Here is an 18,230-nt window from a genome sequence, read left to right on the forward strand (position 1 = left end):
AATATAAAATTAAAGAACTTTTTTTTTTTTTTTTTTTGCGGTACGTGGGCCTCTCACTGCCGTGGCCTCTCCCGTTGCGGAGCACAGCCTCCGGACGCACAGGCTCAGCGGCCGTGGCTCACGGGCCCAGCCACTCCGTGGCATGTAGGATCTTCCCGAACTGGGGCACGAACCTGTGTCCCCTGCATCGGCAGGTGGACTCTCAACCACTGCACCACCAGGGAAGCCCAAAATTAAAGAACTTTTGTTACTGGAATGTAAATACTCTAAACCAAATTTCATTGCCTGTATGTGTATTCAGTGATCAACACTTCTCTAGCCAGTGATAAACCCTCAAATCAAGCAATCTGGCTCCTCAAACTAAACGCATCTTCAATTCAATCAATTTCGTATGCTAGATCAAAAAAAAAAAAAACGAACAAAACAAAACAAACAAGTGTCTGTATGCACTAGTTTCTGCAAACAATTTAAAACAGAGAAAATATCCCTAACCACTAAATTAAGCCTTATTAATATTTAATATATGGATTAAAACTAAAATGTATATTCTAAGGAAAAACTTTCTTGTAGCACTCAGTATATAACTCTATTATAGCATTTCTTACAATGGCTTAAAGCTATTTTTAAATTGGTCTGCCTCCTCTCCACGAGACTAGAATTCCTCAAGGGCAGAGGCCTTAGCTCAGACATCTTTAAAAAGTTCTTAGAGTTTTTTAAAATGGATTGACTCCTTTGCTTAAAAACACTTATATGTACCCTCACTGGATGTTGATTACTGCAGTTTAATATAAGAGTCTTAGTTCTCAAGGGAGAAGTCTAGGCTAGAGATATAAATTTAGGAGTCATCAGCATATAGGTTTAGGGCCTGGGAGATTAGGAAGAACCAATAAAGGAAATTGAGGGTGAGTCCAAAAAGTAGGGGAAAAACAAGACAAGTCTGATATCCTAGGAACTAAGTAAAAAAAGTATTTCAAGAAGGAGGACAAGATCAACTGTGTCGAATGCCACTTTAGATCAAATAAGATGACAACTGAGAATATTGGGTTTAGCACACAACCAGTGATTCTCAGGAACTGGGAACCACAGTTTGGTAAATAACCCCAGAGTCTAGGAATGAGGCAGCCAAAAAACATAAGAGTCCTAATTGTGGAGAAGTGGAAGCTTCAAGAAACTGATGCTTACAGACGAATAAATTGGGTAGGGAAACAGAGATGACAGAGTTGGTAATTCTGTGGTAAGAAAACCATCTGTGTTGGGACTAGAAACAGAGAGTAAAGGAAAGAACTAAGATTCTCAAATATAGGCAATGAGATGTAGTAGAAAGGACACATACCAGGCTCATCAGCTGGCTGTGACCCTTAAGAAAGCCATTCCCTCCCACTGAGGACAATACTTCCCACACAGAGTCAAGAGATCAAAATAAATAATATATATGAAAGTGGAAAAAAACAAAACTTTTGTTCTTATAACCACCCACTAACAGTATAATATAATGCCTCATAAGGAATACTGGGGAGTCACACTGTCTCTATTTCCTGCATCTTTCAGTGTGATCTAAAAAACATGTAAAGCCAAAAATGTCAACCTAAACTAGTTTTTAAAGCATCACAATACTAAGACAATCATTTCAGACAAGATTTTCATCAACTTTGCTAACTTGGAAAATTCTAAACAAGGGGACAGAGCAATCTCAGCTCTCTTCCCTTAACATGACCTATTATTTTTCAGCTCTCAAATTAGTAGTCAAACAAATAATTTAAAAGAAACATCAAATTTTTGGCCAAGAGGTACATGAAAAGATGCTCAATATTACTAATTATTAGAGAAATGCAAATCTAAACTACAATGAGGTATCACCTCACACCAGTCAGAATGAACATCATCAAAAAATCTACAAACAATAAATGCCAGAGAGGGTGTGGAGCAAAGGGAACCCTCTTGCACTGTTGGTGGGAATGTAAATTGATACAGCCACTACAGAGAACAGTATGGAGGTTCCTTAAAAAACTAAAAATAGAATTACCGTATGACCCAGCAATTCTACTACTGGGCATATACCCTGAGAAAACCATTAATTCAGAAAGACACATGCACCGCAATGTTCACTGCAGCACTATTTACAATAGCCAGGTCATGGAAGCAACCTAAATGCCTATCAACAGACAAATGGATAAAGAAGATGTGGTACATACATACAATGGAATATTACTCAGTCATAAAAAGGAACGAAATTGGGTCATTTGTAGAGATGTGGATGGACCTAGAGACTGTCATACAGAGTGAAGTAAGTCAGAAAGAGAAAAACAAATATTGTATATTAACGCATATATGTGGAATCTAGAAAAATGGTACAGATGAACCTGTCTGCAAGGCAGAAATAGAGACACAGATGTAGAGAACAAACGTATGGACACCAAGGTGGGAAAGGAGGGGTGGGATGAACTGGGAGATTGGGATTGACATATATACACTAATATGTATAAAATAGATAACTAATGGAAAAAAAATAAACATCAACTTTTGTGTATACTTGAATAAAGGACAAAGTTCCAATGATCTCTATTTTTAAAAAAATATTTTAAAACAATGATTCTCCACTTTAGCTGCATATTACAATCACCCAAGGAGCTTTAAAAAATACTGATGTCTGGGTCCACCTCCCTGTGGTTCTGATTTAATTGCTCAAGTTCCTCAGATGATTTTTTTTAATTAAAAATTTTTTCCAGCTTCATCAAGATATATATAATATTATACATGCATATATCACAAATACATCATGTAAGTTTAATGTGTAAAATATGATGAGTTGATACATGTAAATATTGCAAAATGATTACCATGATGTGGTTAGTTAACACATCCTTCATCTCAAATAATTACACTCCAGGTAATTTTAATTACAGTCAAGGCTGAGAATCACTGCTTCAATGTTTACAGAGGTAGAAACTAGATGATAGCAAATAAAGTAGGTGTTTCCTAAAGCCAAGATTTCAAAGTAGTAACTGTTCCATTTGTAAAATCAAACTTGTTTCACAGAGGCATTGTGGAACACAGATGTCCTACTAGCCTCAACTAAAAAACTTAGGCTAGGGCTTCCCTGGTGGCGCAGTGGTTGAGTCCACCTGCCGATGCAGGGGACGCGGGTTTCGTGCCCCGGTCCCGGAGGATCCACATGCCACGGAGCGGCTAGGCCCGTGAGCCATGGTTGCTGAGCCTGCGTGTCCGGAGCCTGTGCTCCATAACGGGAGAGGCCACAACAGTGAGAGGCCCGCGTACTGCAAAAAAAAAAAAAACTTAGGCTAATTCACTCTAGGATCTGTTGGTAGTAAGAACAATCAGCAAAAATTGTACTACTCAGGAATCACAACTATTAGAGGATCTTTGCCTTGAGAAGATTATTTTGTGCAGTGTACTAGGGACACATTCCTTTCATCCTTCAGGACACAGGTCAAGCTCACCTCTTCTGGGAAATCCTTCCGAACCTCCCAGTACACAGAGATAAGAATTCTTTCCCTTTGATTTTTTTACAGTTCTTTACTGTCTGACCCACTTCTTAGAGAGTTAAGTAACACTAAAATAGTAATTTACATGTTTATATCTCCTTTACCAACAAGCCCTGTGCTAGAAATCTATCTTGTTCCATAACAAGTTGTATGTAAGTTCCTCAAACTTCTTGCTGCCCTGCACCTGGCTTATGTGACCTTGCGAAATCTGACCCTGGCACCTACTTCTCCAGCCTCACTTTATCGCTCTGCAACTTCAACTTCTTACTCTGGAACTCTAGCCACAGTGGCCTTCTTGCAGTTCCTTGGATGTACCATGCTCCTTCCTACCACACATCTTTTGCATATATCATTCTCGCTGCCTGGAATTTCCTCTACCAAGCTACTCATCCATAAGATCTTCACTCATTCATCAAGTCCTCAGAGAAGCCTTAAACTAAGTCGAGTCTCTCTGTTAAACATTCTCAAAAGTAGCATTGTATATCTTCTAGATTCTTAGCACTATGCAGTTTAAAGCATATGTATGTATGCATATTATATGTTAATATATGTATATGAGGACTTCCCTGGTGGCTCAGTGGTTAAGAATCCGCCTGCCAATGCAGGGCACACGGGTTCGAGCCCTAGTCCGGAAAGATCCCACATGCCACAGAGCAACTAAGCCTACGTGCCACAACTACTGAGCCTGCACTCTAGAGCCCGCGAGCCACAACTACTGAAGCCCACGTGCCTAGAGCCCGTGCTCCGCAACAACAGAAGCCACCGCAATGAGAAGCCCGCGCACTGCAACAAACAGTAGCCCCCGCTCACCACAACTAGAAAAAGCCTGCGCGCAGCAATGAAGACCCAATGCAGCCAATAAATAAATAAATGAATAAATAAATAAAATACCAAAAAAATGTATATGAAATATAAATATATATATATTTAAAGCATATACCCATGACATATGAAACTTCATTGTTTGACTCCCTCACTAAATTACAAGCTCCATGAGGGCAAGAGCATGCCTGTTTCACCTCACCATCAAATCCCCATGTCCAGCACAGTACAGAGTATGCACTTAATAAAATATTTATTGAATGAATAAAAAAGAGTGACTCAAAATAATTTCTTACATTCTATTTTTTAAAGTCTACATTTACAAATAATCTAAGAACTGAAATGTTTTAAAATGTTTATAACTAAACTTTCCTTCTCCTTTTTTGAGATCAATAATGGTTACACAAAAAAAAGGAACCCTCCTACACTGTTGGTAGGAATGTAAATTGGTGCGGTCACTATGGAAAACAGTATGGAGGTTCCTTAAAATACTAAAAATACTGTTACCGTATGATCCAGCAATCCCACTCCTGGGCATATAACTGGAGAAAACTGTAATTCAAAAAGATACATGCACCACAATGCTCACAGCAGCACTATTTTACAATAGCCAAGATATGGAAGCAATCTAAATGTCCATCAACGGAAGAATAGATTAAGAAGATGTGGTATATATACACAATGGAATACTACTCAGCCATAAAAAGGAAAGAAATATTGCCATTTGCAGCAACATGGATGGACCTAGAGATTATTATACTAAGTGAGGTAAGTCAGACAGACAAAGGCAAATACCATATATCACTTACATGTGGAATCTAAAATATGAGACAGGGGCTTCTGTGGTGGTGCAGTGGTTAAGAATCCAAATGCCAATGCAGGGGACACAGGTTCGAGCCCTGGTCCAGGAAGATCCCACATGCTGCAGAGCAACTAAGCCCATGCACCATAACTACTGACCCTGCACTCTAGAGCCTGCGAGCCACAACTACTGAGCCCACGTGCCACAACTACTGAAGCCCGCGTGCCTAGAGCCCATACTCCGCAACAAGAGAAGCCACTGCAATGAGAAGGCCGTGCACAGCAATGAAGAGTAACCCTTGCTCACTGCAACTAGAGAAAGCCTGCGCGCAGCAATGAAGACCCAATGCAGCCAAAAAATAAAATAAATTTATTTTAAAAAAATATGAGAAAAATGAACTTATGTATGAAACAGAAACAGACTCACAGACATAGAAAACAAATTTATGGTTTTCAAAGGGGAAAGAGGGAGGGATAAATTAAGAGTTTGGGATTAGCAGATACAAACTACTATATATAAAATAGATAAACAAGAAGGTCCTATTATATAACACAGGGAACTATATTCAATATCCTGTAATAAACCATAATGGAAAAGAATATGTAAAAGAATTACTTTGCTGTATACAAGAAACTAATACAACATTGTAAATCAACTATACTTCTATAAAAAATAAATAAAATAATGCTCAAAAAAGATACCTTGTCATTTTGCTCACAGTATTCATTTCTAGGCCATCCCCGACTCTGCCCCCGGTAGGATCAAATGATACTTCTGCTTAAGCGGTATAGGAAGTAGGGGAAGAAAAATGGGGCTCTGGAATTAGACAGATGTAGATCCAAATATTGGTTCTAACTAATAGTAAATCATGGGCTTCCCTGGTGGCGCAGTGGTTGAGAGTCCGCCTGCCTATGCAGGGGACACAGGTTCATGCCCCAGTCCGGGAAGATCCCACATGCCGTGGAGCAGCTAGGTTCATGAGCCATGGCTGCTGAGCCTGCGCGTCCGGAGCCTGTGCCCCGCAACAGGAGAGGCCACAACAGTGAGAGGCCCGCGTACCGCAAAAAAAAAAAAAAAAAAAAAAAAAAAAAAGTAAATCATGTAATTTTATGACTCTGTTTCTCACCTATAAAATAGAGTTAATACCTATCTATAGATATTAGCATATACAATATAAAGCACATATAGGATACAATGTATGTTAGAAGAATATTAGTTTTCCTTAACTTGTTATAATTCTATCCTTCAAAGTCTGATTCAGATACCATCTTCTATCAAGTCTAAAATTCTCCAGCTAGAAAAAATTTCTCCTACTTTCTTACAGCAACTTCACTGATCCTTGGCATTATAGTTATAACATCACTACTACTATCAGGCTCCTTGGAGGCAAATCCTATATCTTTTTCATCTTTGAATCCCAAGCTGTATCAAGTCCAACAGATGTTTCCTAAACGGAATTTAAACAATTAGAAACAATGAGAAACCTTAAGAAAAGCAAAATTTTACCATTTCTACAATAGACATCTCCTTGGAGAACTTGCTCTTCCATCAGATACTCAATTCAACAAGGAGCATCCCTAGTTTCTTTGAAGTGATCCTTTAGAAATGGTATGTTTAAGTGGTTCAAAATATCTAAACATTATCATCATGTGAACTATCATTTATCCAGGGCCTACTATAATGACTTCCACTTTACATATATAATTATTAATCTTCAGAAGAATTTTGCAAGGTACGAATCATATCTATTTTATAAATAAATGTAAATTCAAAAAAGTTACAGCATAGCTTGCTCTGGGTTGTGAAGCAAGTAAGCTGGGATTTTAATTAGGACTCTAACTCTAAAGCAAGCCCTTTCCACTATATAATGTCCTGTTTCATGAACATGTTCCATGTGTTATTAGACATTCACCTTAATGGAGTCTTATGCAACTAAAACATTGGTCAGCCAGACAAAGGAATATATTTTTAAAGTCTAACCTTCAAATGTCCTTCGCCTGTGAGGAATTCAGAGTAGCCAGCGTCAGTGGCCAGCAAACCTACAAACTGCATGCTGGGCCGTTGTTGTATAAAGGCTTCGACAGCTTTATCTGTCACATGCTTCCTCCCAGAGACATCCAGGGAGACGAGGTTGGGCAGGATGTCCTTTTGTTCTAGTAATCGAAGAGCTATGTCTGATGTAAACTGTTTATCATCTGAAATATCAAGATGATTCAGATGTCTTAGTTCCCGAACAACATCCAGTATCTGGGTAGTTGTCATTTTTAAACATTTCAAGTGATGCATGGTTAGAGACTTGAGTCGGTCTTTGCAGGCCAGCAGAGCCGTGATGTCTGTGATCGAGGTGTTAGAAATATCCAGGCTCTCTAATCTTGGCAATGAGGCAACTTCAGCCAGGTCTTCATTATAAAAGAGAACATTGGTGATGCTTAATGCTCGAAGGCCAGAAAGCCGGCTAAAGCACCGTTCATAAGGATCTTCGAGTGAGAGAGTTAATGAATTCAGCACTAGGCACTGGAGATTTTGCTGGATCCATTTGTTACTGCCAAGCCCACTGATAATGTCTGTAATTGTGATATCAGCATTCACACCTGTGGCATCAAGTTCCACTAACTTGTGGTGGCAGAAGGCTTTCCGGAACGCAACGGCAGAGATCTTGGCTTTGCGAATGCAAGCTCGTTTTAAGCGCATCTGGTTGCCCCTAAAAATACCTACAGTTGCATCATTCAGGAGACCTAGGAAAAAACAAGCAACACTTTAACTTCAAAAAACAGTTAAAGGATAGCTAAAATTTCCAAAGCACTCCCATGTAACAATACTTCATTTAATTGACGTAACAATTCAGTTAGGTAAGAATATGATTATCTACAATTTATAGATGAGTAAACTGGGGTTCAAAGAAGTGGCCTTCCAGGCTTCCCTGGTGGCACAGTGGTTGAGAGTCTGCCTGCCGATGCAGGGGACATGGGTTCGTGCCCTGTTCTGGGAAGATCCCACATGCCGCAGAGCGGCTGGGCCCGTGAGCCATGACCGCTGAGCCTGCACGTCCGGAGCCTGTGCTCCGCAACGGGAAAGGCCATAACAGTGAGAGGCCCGCGTACCGCAAAAAAAAAAAAAGTGGCCTTCCAAGAGCACAGAAATAGCACATGGCAGAATCAGGACTGTGGCAGACACTATTGATTTTATTAACATTTGGTTCTCCTCCCCTTCCTGGACACACGGACAACTACGTTTCCCAACCTACCCTTGGACTTAGATGGGGCTATGTGCCTAGATCTAGCCAATGGTATACCAGAGCCAAGTAGACAGTATCATGAAAGCAAAGAAAAGGAAATAATCCATGATGCCTGGAGATCTGAAAAAGACTTCATGGAAAAGGTGATCTTTGAGAAAGTCCTTCAAAGATGAAGGAAAAGTTCAAAGATAGAGAAAGAAGGTGAGGGGAATTAAATGAAGAATAAACAGCATCAGCAAAGCCTTAGAATACCTATGGCAAATCATTATGCTGTACACCTGAAACTAATACAATGTTACGTGTCAATTATATCTCAATTTAAAAAATGGAAAAAAAAACAGCCTTAGAGATGTGAAAGCCCAGCACACAGTTAGAAAACAACAAGTAGTTCTACACTGCTTGAACATAAGAAACAGCTAGAGCTATAAGGTGTCTCCCTGGTAAAGAGAGGAAAAAGAATATAGGGGAAAACCTAGATATGAGTGAGAACATGGTACGTTTCTGGAAATTTAAGTATGGAAGTGGGAAGAGAAAAGAAATGAGGCTAGATCACTCTGAAAGGTGAAGAGAAGAAACCAGACCAGCTAGGGGTCTTGGAACACAAAGAACAATACGTTGGATACTGGGTTTTTTCCTTGCACCATACATCCCAGGCTTAAAGTCAGAGAAGTGGACAATTGGTAAATACCAACAAGCACACACAAAAGTAGCTCCCCCCCAAAATCTGCTCACTCTAGCCAAAGTATCAGGAATGGGGCAGCCTAGCAAGGCAGGCAACTTTTAGACAGTAACTACTTTACTTCAGTCAAACACCAAAGAAAAAACTGTGGCCACACCCTCATCCACACCAGCAAATGCCAAGAGGGGAACCTAGACTTTCAACCTTGCTGTAACTAGTTGCCCCAGGAGGTGTTACAGAAGGCTGAGTAGGGAGCCAGGACTTTCACGTCCATCTGGCAGTAATGAGGTGCTCCTCCCCCTCAGTGCTGGAGTGGTGTCAAAGGAAGCCTAGTAGAGAGTCGAGACTTCATCACTGCCCAACAGTAAGTAATGAGGTCACCTCACCCCAACATGCTGTCAGTGGAGGCCAACTGAAGAAGAGAAATGAGGTACTCATACCTCCGTCAGCTAGGGCAGTATCAGTAGAGACCTAGTGGGGAAACAGAACGCCAATCCCCTACACAGCAATCATGAGGAGCCCCAAGTCTTGGGTGTCAACAGAAGTCAAGTGGAGAACCAGAATATTATCCCAATCTGGCGATAACAAGGCAGTGCCTCCACCTTCCACTGCTAAAGTGGTGTCAGAAACACAGACTAAAACAGTAGTGTCATGTAGTCTCCAAAACAGTAGTCTCCAAAATGTCCAGATTTCAATAAAAATTCACTCATCATACAAAGGACCAGTACAATCTCAAACTGAAAAAAGACAATCTATAGATGTCAACACTGAAATAACAGAAATGTTACAATTATTTTATGAAGATCTTAAAGGAGCCATCATAAAAAACCTAAAGTGCGCTTGAAACATGCTTGAAACAAATGGAAAACAAAAAGCCTCAAAAAAGAAATAGAAGATATAAAGAAGAGCCAAAGGGAGGGCTTCCCTGGTGGTGCAGTGGTTAAGAATCCGCGTGTCAATGCAGGGGACACGGGTTTGAGCCCTGGTCTAGGAAGATCCCTCGTGCAGCGGAGCAACTAAGCCCATGCGCCACAACTACTGAACCTGCACTCTAGAGCCCATGAGCCGCAACTACTGAGCCCGCATGCCACAACTACTGAAGCCTGCGCGCCCAGAGCCCGTGCTCTGCAACAAAGAGAAGCCACTGTAATGAGAAGCCCACGCACCAAAACTAGGAGTAGCCCCCACTCACCACAACTAGAGAAAGCCCACGTGCAGCAATGAAGACCCAATGCAGCCAAAAATAAATAAATAAAATAAACAAAGGAAAATTTTAGAATTTAAAAATACAGTAATGGCTGGGCTAAACAACAGGAAGGAACAGAGGAAAGAATCAGTGAACTAAAAGATAAAAAAATAGCAATCACCCAAACGTAAAGAACAAGAAAAAAAAATAGACTAAAAAAAAAAAAAATGGAACAGAGCTATTTGTCCCAGAGGAGAAACAGGGTAGGGTTGAAAAAGTATTTGAAGAAATAACGGCTACATACCTATCAAAATGACTGAAATAAAAAATAGTAATAACACCAAATGCTGGCAAAATGCAGAGAAACTGGGTCAGTCTTATATAGTTACGAGTGTAAAATGGCGAAGCCACTTTGGAAACAGTTTGGCAGTTTTTTAAAACCTAAACATGCAACTACCATGGAACCCAACAGTAGCACTCCTGGGTATTTATCCCAAAGAAATTAAAACTTATGTCCAAATAAGACCTGTACATGGATGATTACAGCACTATAATATTCATAATATTAGATATTATATTCACAATAGCTAATAGATATTATATTCATAATAGCTAATAGTTAGATATTATATTCATAATAGCTAAATAGCATTATCATTAGGTGGTAAAATTCTTATTCTGATTCCTAGCTTTTATCCACACATTTCCTGGAAGATTTTTAGCTTTGAGACAACAGACACAATGAGCAAAGATTATGACAAGAGAATCACAGAACCAAATAAGTAAAACTCTTTAGTAATAGTCTTATTTTAATAAGGATTGCCACCAATATCATTAATCCTTTGAGTCGGGTAAATAAGTAAAATTTTTTTATGTAAATAAATTATTTTTTTAAATCATTATGCTATTAGAAAAAATATATTATCAATTTTAAAAGCATTCATAGGGAATTCCCTGGTGGTCCAGTAGTTAGGACTCCACGCTCTCACTGCCAGGGGCCTGGGTTTGATCCCTGGTCAGGAAACTAGGAACCCACAAGCCGCATGGCACAGCAAAAAAAAGAAAAAAAAAATTCACAGAACAACTTTTTTCCCATTTTATTATGAAAATTTTCAAACACACAAACATTTACCAAACAACTTTTTAAAATTGTGACAAGAATTTGTTCTTTTGCATATTAGCAGTATCCACTCCTGACTGAAGGTGGATATGATTTTTACAAAGAGATTAAATAATTCAGAACACTTTTCGGTGAAAAAGGCAGGTAATCACACTGGGGAAACACAAATGGGGACAGCACATTGTTTCTCTGACTCTCACTTTCCTCATCTGAAGGCAGTTTGAAAAAAAAGAGGTAGAAAACACATTTTGATCAAGCATATAGCCTCCCCAAGACATTACTCTGGAGGACAATTATTTAGTTACATTTACTTAAAAACTACTTTCATTATTTTATCCATATAAAGCATTTGCCACAGTCCCTGGTATAAAATAGGCATTCAATAAATGTTAGCTGCTATTATTAACCAATAGTAGTCATATTTCAAAAGGAATCTGGCAAAGTTAAAACTTCAGTTAACATTTATTCTTTTGATTGACAAGACCAGTTATATATATAAATATTTAAATTGAGCTTGGTAAGTGTAATCATTCAATTGAGACCAGAAAGAAATGTTAGCACTGGCATGATCTCTTAAATTGTTGTGCAGCTTTGTAGGGGACCTTTAACTTTTTTTTTTTTTTTGCGGTATGCGGGCCTCTCACTGTTGTGGCCTCTCCCGTTGCGGAGCACAGGCTCCCGATGCACAGGCTCAGCGGCCATGGCTCACAGGCCCAGCCGCTCTGTGGCATGTGGGATCCTCCCGGACTGGGGCACGAACCCGTGTCCCCTGCACCGGCAGGCGGACTCTCAACCACTGTGCCACCAGGGAAGCCCAGGGACCTTTAACTTTAACATGGATAATATCTACTGAAATTTACCCTAGTTCCTTTGGCAGGTTGGAAGAATTCAAAGACACTACAGACTTGAGCAGCTTAGTGGAAACCAAGGAATGTAGGTATCTTCTTCTTCCCTAAATTATTCCAAAATACCTCAATTACAGCCTTATTTCTCCCACCTTTCCTTGGAATGCATTATCTGCATTTGTGTTCGCTCTCCTCCTTCTCTCTCTCCCTCTCCCTCCCTCCCTCTCTCTCCCTCTCCCTCCCTCCCTCCCTCTCTCTCCCCCTCTCTCTCTCTCTCTCTCTCTCTCTCTCTCTCTCTCTCTCTCTCTCTCTCTCTCTCTCTCTCTCTCTCTCTCTCGCTCTCGCTCTCGCTCTCGCTCTCGCTCTCGCTCTCGCTCTATATATATATATGCCAGATAATGGTATACACTTTTGCTGCGACTTTAAGTATACATAATAAATTTATATATTTATATTTAATATTTAATAAAATATAATATTTATAAATATATTTATGTTATCGGATTGTCCAAAAAGTTTGTTCGGGTTTTTCTGTAAGATGTTTTGGCCAACCCAATAGATGTGTATGTGTCTGTGTGTATTTACATATTTAAAGTCACAACAAAAGTGTATACCATCATCAGGCATCTAGGAGCAGGAATACCTCTAATGTAGGTATAGGAAGGTTGTGTGGCAGTGAAAATAGCATAGATTTAGAATCAAACAGATCTGCATTTGAACCACGACAGTTATTAACACTGTGACTCTTAACAAGTTACATCTCTGAACCTCAGTTTCCTTATCTGTATATAAATTGGATAAAAATAGCTATGTTACAGGTTTTTGAGAAAAGTCAAATTCAAGAAAAGCATATAAAATGCTTGGCATTATTACATGCAAGAGGCAATCAATAAATGATAATTATCATTACTGCCACATTTTCATTCTATTTTATAGTTGTGGGAAAAATTGTGTTTCTTACTTGTAAGAGTTTATACACCCTAAATATATAAAGGCATTATATCTCTTTCAACTTAAAACTTATATAGAGGTAACAAAAATTATCAATATACATAACCAGAATTTCACAGATAAATCTTTCATAATTTATTTTCAGAATTTGTTCTTAAAAACAGAAGTAATAAATTAGCTATGATTTCCCATTTCAAAGGTCAAAAGCAGAAACTAGTTTTTCCATAGTAGTATTTATTGATTTTCCTGCTGCCAAATGGTAATGTAAGGTGTTTTAGACCAGCAGACTTCTAAACTGCTATTTTGGAAGAGAAGTTATTTTTGCCTTGAGAATGGCTCCTCAAAACAAAACAGTATAGAAGAAACAAACAAAAAAATGATTTGCCACATTAGAAAATAAAAATGCTTATCACAAATTATAAAGTAAGTGGCAGGATTGGCAAAAATAAATGAATTCCTTTTCCTAGAATTAGGGTTTTCTGTTATTTCTACGAAAATCATTAAATGGCCACAGTAGCACTTCAAAATCCAACGCCAATTAACAGCACAAAATTTTTGTTTCCTCTATTTATTTCATTTCTTACCATGAAAAGCCATGGTCTGAAGCAGCCGATCAGCCACCTCCTGTGGGAATACTCCAGGTTCCTGCAGACACAGTGTTCCATCTTGCCTTGCCGAGCAGAACTTCTCAAGGTGGGTAGTCAGGAAATTCAAGCAGATATCAAGTAAGGAATAAGGAGATGCCTCCTCCTTGGATCCCAGGAAGAAACAAAGGGAAAACAAAAGCCAACAAGTTAGTTTCCAGAAAAGTGGAGAACAAAATATTCATTTCCTTGTTCAACAAGTACTTTTATTCAAATGTCTACCTTGTGCTAGATACCGTGTTAGACAGTGGGAATACAACATGTGGTCCATGTTCTCAAGAAGCAGGAAAAGAGAAACATTTAAACAAGTATTTACATAAAGTCTATTAAATACTAAATATAGAGGATATATTGGGAGTCACATAAGCACATAGCAGAGTACCCTAATCAGTCAAGGATGGTCAGGGAAGACCTCAGAAGCACAGCAGATTAATCTTCCTAACTTACCAGCCCTAAATTACCCTCTACTGCTCAAAATGTCAATGGACTTCATGGAGCTGGAGACAAAAGACAAAATTCTTAGATTGTTAGACGATGCCCGAGTCCTTCCCAAATCTAGCCCCAATTTACTTTCCAAGTTAATCTCCCACAAAATTCCTATCCCAACCTAATAGTTCAAATATGATCAGTTTATTTGGGTAAAAGAATGTGCTATAGGTGTTATCCTCAAAAAAGAAAAAGGTTAACCCAGTTATTCCAACCTGAGGAATAAAGAACTAATCAAATAAGCACAAAGATTAAGTATAAGGGTTTTAATTACAGAAATAAACACTCTAAGTGTCCCCAACAACAATAATATAACTAAAATATAATTACAGTAGCTACCATCCGTTAGGTGCTTTCTATATGACTCTGCTGAGTGTTTAACATGAATTATCCATTATTTCATTTATTCCGCACCCCTACTTTACAAAGCAGTGAAGGATTATCTTCATTTCTAAACAACAGAAAACTGGCTCAGAAAACTAACATCTTTCTCACTATTCTACACACAGTAAGTGACAAAGTGTAAACTAAGACCTGGAGCAACCAAATAAATAAATAAATAATTTTTTAAAAGGTAAGTTTTAAAAATTACGTAGTTTATAGAACTTCCTCAACCTGATAAAGGTCATCCATGAAAAACCCAATTAGTATCATACTTAATGTTGAAAGTCTGAATACTTTCTCCCTAAAATCAGGAATAAGACAAAGATATCTGGTCTGACCACGTCAAATTCAACATTGTACTGAAGGTCCTAGAATTAGGCAAAAAAAAAAAAGAAAACCAAAAAGAAAGAAAAAGATAAAAAGAAATAAAAAGCATACAGATTGGAGAGGAAAAGTAAAACTGTCTCTATTTGCAGGTAACATAATTTTGCAAAAGAAAATCCTAAGGAATTCACACCAAAAAAACTATCAGATCTAAAAAAGAAAAACCAAAAACAAGTTCATCATGGTTATAGGATATAAGATCAATATATAAAAATACCTATATTTCTATTCACTTACAATTAAAAATACGAAAATGAAATTAAGGCAACAATTCCATTTAAAATAGCATTGGGACTTCTCTGGTGGTACAGTGGTTAAGAATCCACCTGCAAATGCAGTGGACACGGGCTCGATCCCTGGCCCGGGAAGATCCCACATTCTGCAGAACAACTAAGCCCGCGAGCCACAACTACTGAGCCTGCGCTCTAGAGCTTGCGTGCCACGACTACTGAGCCCATGTGCCACAATTACTGAAGCCCGCACGCCTAGAGCCTATGCTCCGCAACAAGAGAAGCCACTGCAGTGAGAAGTCTGCACACCGCAAGGAAGAGCAGCCCCTGCTCGCCACAACTAGAGAAAGCTCACGTGTAGCAACGAAGGCCCAATGCAGCCAATAAATAAATAAATAAATAATTTTTTAACTTATTAAAATGGTTACATACTTTACAGTTTACAAAGCGCTTTCACATTGACACATTTGATATTGTAATAACTGAGTAAGATGGACAACAAAGACATTATTTTTTAAGATGAGGAAACAGACTTCACAAAAGTTAAATGGTTGGCCCAATGAAGCAGAGACTGTGAGCTGCCAACCCTAAAACTTGTTCTTCTTTTCTTCCATGTTAATAAAACCTTTTATTTTTACCTGGGCACAGGACCACTTGTAACAAAGACTATATATCTCTGTATCCTCTGCAGCTAGGTGTAGCTAGGACAAATCAGAAAAAGTTCAGAGTAAGTAATTCTTCAAATTCAACTTCTGCATCACAGAACTTTGCCTATTCTGTCTTATTTCCTGTGTTGTAAGTATGAATTCTTTCTGCTTTTTCTACTCTTCATTGTACCATCTTTTTAAATGTCTAAAATTCATCACCCAGATGAAACAAGATGCCCTTTGACCTCCACTGGTAAGTTTCAAAATGATCTATTTATTTTACAAAAGAGAAAATAAATGAAAGTTGGGTACTATCAGAGGGGAGACATCTGAACCTTCTGAGTACATAATTTTTAGAAGTCATTTTAACAGAACAAACCCAGGTAGTAACATATGGACATTTATAATATTTAATTAATCATTCTAAAAAATTTTTTTCCAATTGATAAAATATGCCCACAAACAAAAACAGGTTTTTAGACCCCACAAATTTTTCCTTTTCAAAGAAAACTTCCCCTTATCTCTATGTTAATTCCGATTAGTAAGCATAAGACTGTTCTAGTCAGCTGCTCTTCTTTTGGCAAGTACATGTGCCTAACAGTTAATCCACCTGGGCTTTGGAGCTAGAGTGCAAATCCCAACTTTTCATTTACTAACTGTGTGACATTACACAAGTTACCTATCCTTTCTGCTCCTAAGTTTTCTCATCTTATAATGTAGATAATAATAATACCTACTTCATAAAGTTGCTGTGAGGATTCAATGAGATAAAACAGGAAGCAAAGAACTTAGAATAATGGCAGTGCGTCTGGAAACACAGAGCTTGTAGGGGTCAGAGGCTGGATTCAAACCCAGGAAATGTAGCTCCAAGAGCTTATGCCCTTATCCACCATAATATATTACCTTTTCAACTTTATATACAAATTCTAAATATGTTATCTCACCTGATACTCGAAGGTCTGTGATGTGAACAAGGATAATCATCTCCATTTAAAGAAGAAAACAGAGACGTTATATATCAAGCCAGGGCAGGACTAGAACTGTACTCAGATTATCTGAGATCTACTCCAAAAACCATACGGCCATCTGTGACTCTCCAAATTCCAGTACTTTAAGCTAACACAGAAGTACTGACAGATCAGTATTTCCTATTTTAGTAGTAGTAGTAGTAGTAGTAGTAGTAGAGGAAGCCGTGCTGCAGCTTGCAGGATCTTAGTTCCCTAACTAGGGATTGAACCCGGGCCATGGCAGTGAGTGCTGAGTCCTAACCACTGGACTGCCAGGGAATTCCCCTTATTTTTAAACACACAGCAGCAGTACAGGAGGACTAACAAAGAAAGGACAAAGCAGAAGCTGGAATTCCATGTCTAAACAATTCATCTCTTGGAAATTCCTGCTCAGAAAGATTTTTCCCTTCACCAATTAGGCATACCCTAGGCAAAGTAAAAACAAAGTTCCTACTAAAAAAAGCAGAAGGGAGAGAAGGTCAAGTCTGATTTCATTTGGATCATAAGGAGATCCACACAGTTCAAAGACTAAACAATTTCTAGGAAGAACAAACAGGAAAGTTCTTTCTAATTAATTGAAATGGCTTCTACTCAATCTGGACCAACCCAGCTCTTCACTGCATTGCTTTTAACCTATCACTCTCCTAAAAAAAATTTCAAAGGCTCCATATCATCTATAAGCACAGTTCTCATGCTGGGAACACATTCAAGGGGTTCCTAGCAGAAGTGTGCCAGGGGACTAAAGCTACAGTATTAACTTGGCACATTTTAGAATAGCAAACACACTCAAAGCTTATTTGAGGGGATGAGAGTATGGGAGGTTGGGGGAGAGGTAATCAAGTTATGCAACCAGTAAATAACTTAAAATATTTTTGTACTGAAACAAATATATTATGTAAAAGGCAAACACTATATGAATTTTAAGATAAAACACAAGATTACCAAGAAATTCCTGTTTGTAACACTGGTTTCAAGTAATTCCCTTTTCTATCCCACAGCAAATTTAGTTCCCTCTGCTGTTAGAAGTTGGAAAAACAGAGACCTAAAGAATAAAGTGTAAACAATTTAGTAAGGTATTCGAAATGTTTTACTAACTGGCTCCAACCTTCCTTTCTAGCCGCATTTTCCACTTTTTCCTTCTCCCTCCAAACATGCTACCTACTAGATATACTAAACTGAGTGTTCCCTAAAGCAACCTACTATTTACCATCACTTCCTAAGCACTTTAACAGGCACTTTCACGCCTCTGAGCCTTTTTTTAGATTAGTCCTTCTATGTGGCAAAATCTCACACATCCTTCAACAT

At 38.6% G+C, this 18,230-nt stretch overlaps 1 protein-coding gene across 1 annotated transcript in view; it reads right to left on the minus strand.

Annotated features, from left to right (window-relative positions):
• ZYG11B (zyg-11 family member B, cell cycle regulator) overlaps positions 1 to 18,230 on the minus strand; it is an 80,264-nt gene that overhangs the window by 42,273 nt on the left and 19,761 nt on the right. The window contains exons 2-3 of the mRNA XM_060140061.1: positions 13,728 to 13,893; positions 7,108 to 7,862 (exon numbers count right to left, since the gene is read on the minus strand). Coding sequence (XP_059996044.1) covers positions 7,108 to 7,862; positions 13,728 to 13,893 — 921 coding nt within the window. The remainder of the gene's footprint in view (positions 1 to 7,107; positions 7,863 to 13,727; positions 13,894 to 18,230) is intronic.

This window comes from Lagenorhynchus albirostris, chromosome 2 (genome assembly GCF_949774975.1).
Source record: "Lagenorhynchus albirostris chromosome 2, mLagAlb1.1, whole genome shotgun sequence".
Lineage (NCBI taxonomy): Eukaryota > Metazoa > Chordata > Mammalia > Artiodactyla > Delphinidae > Lagenorhynchus > Lagenorhynchus albirostris.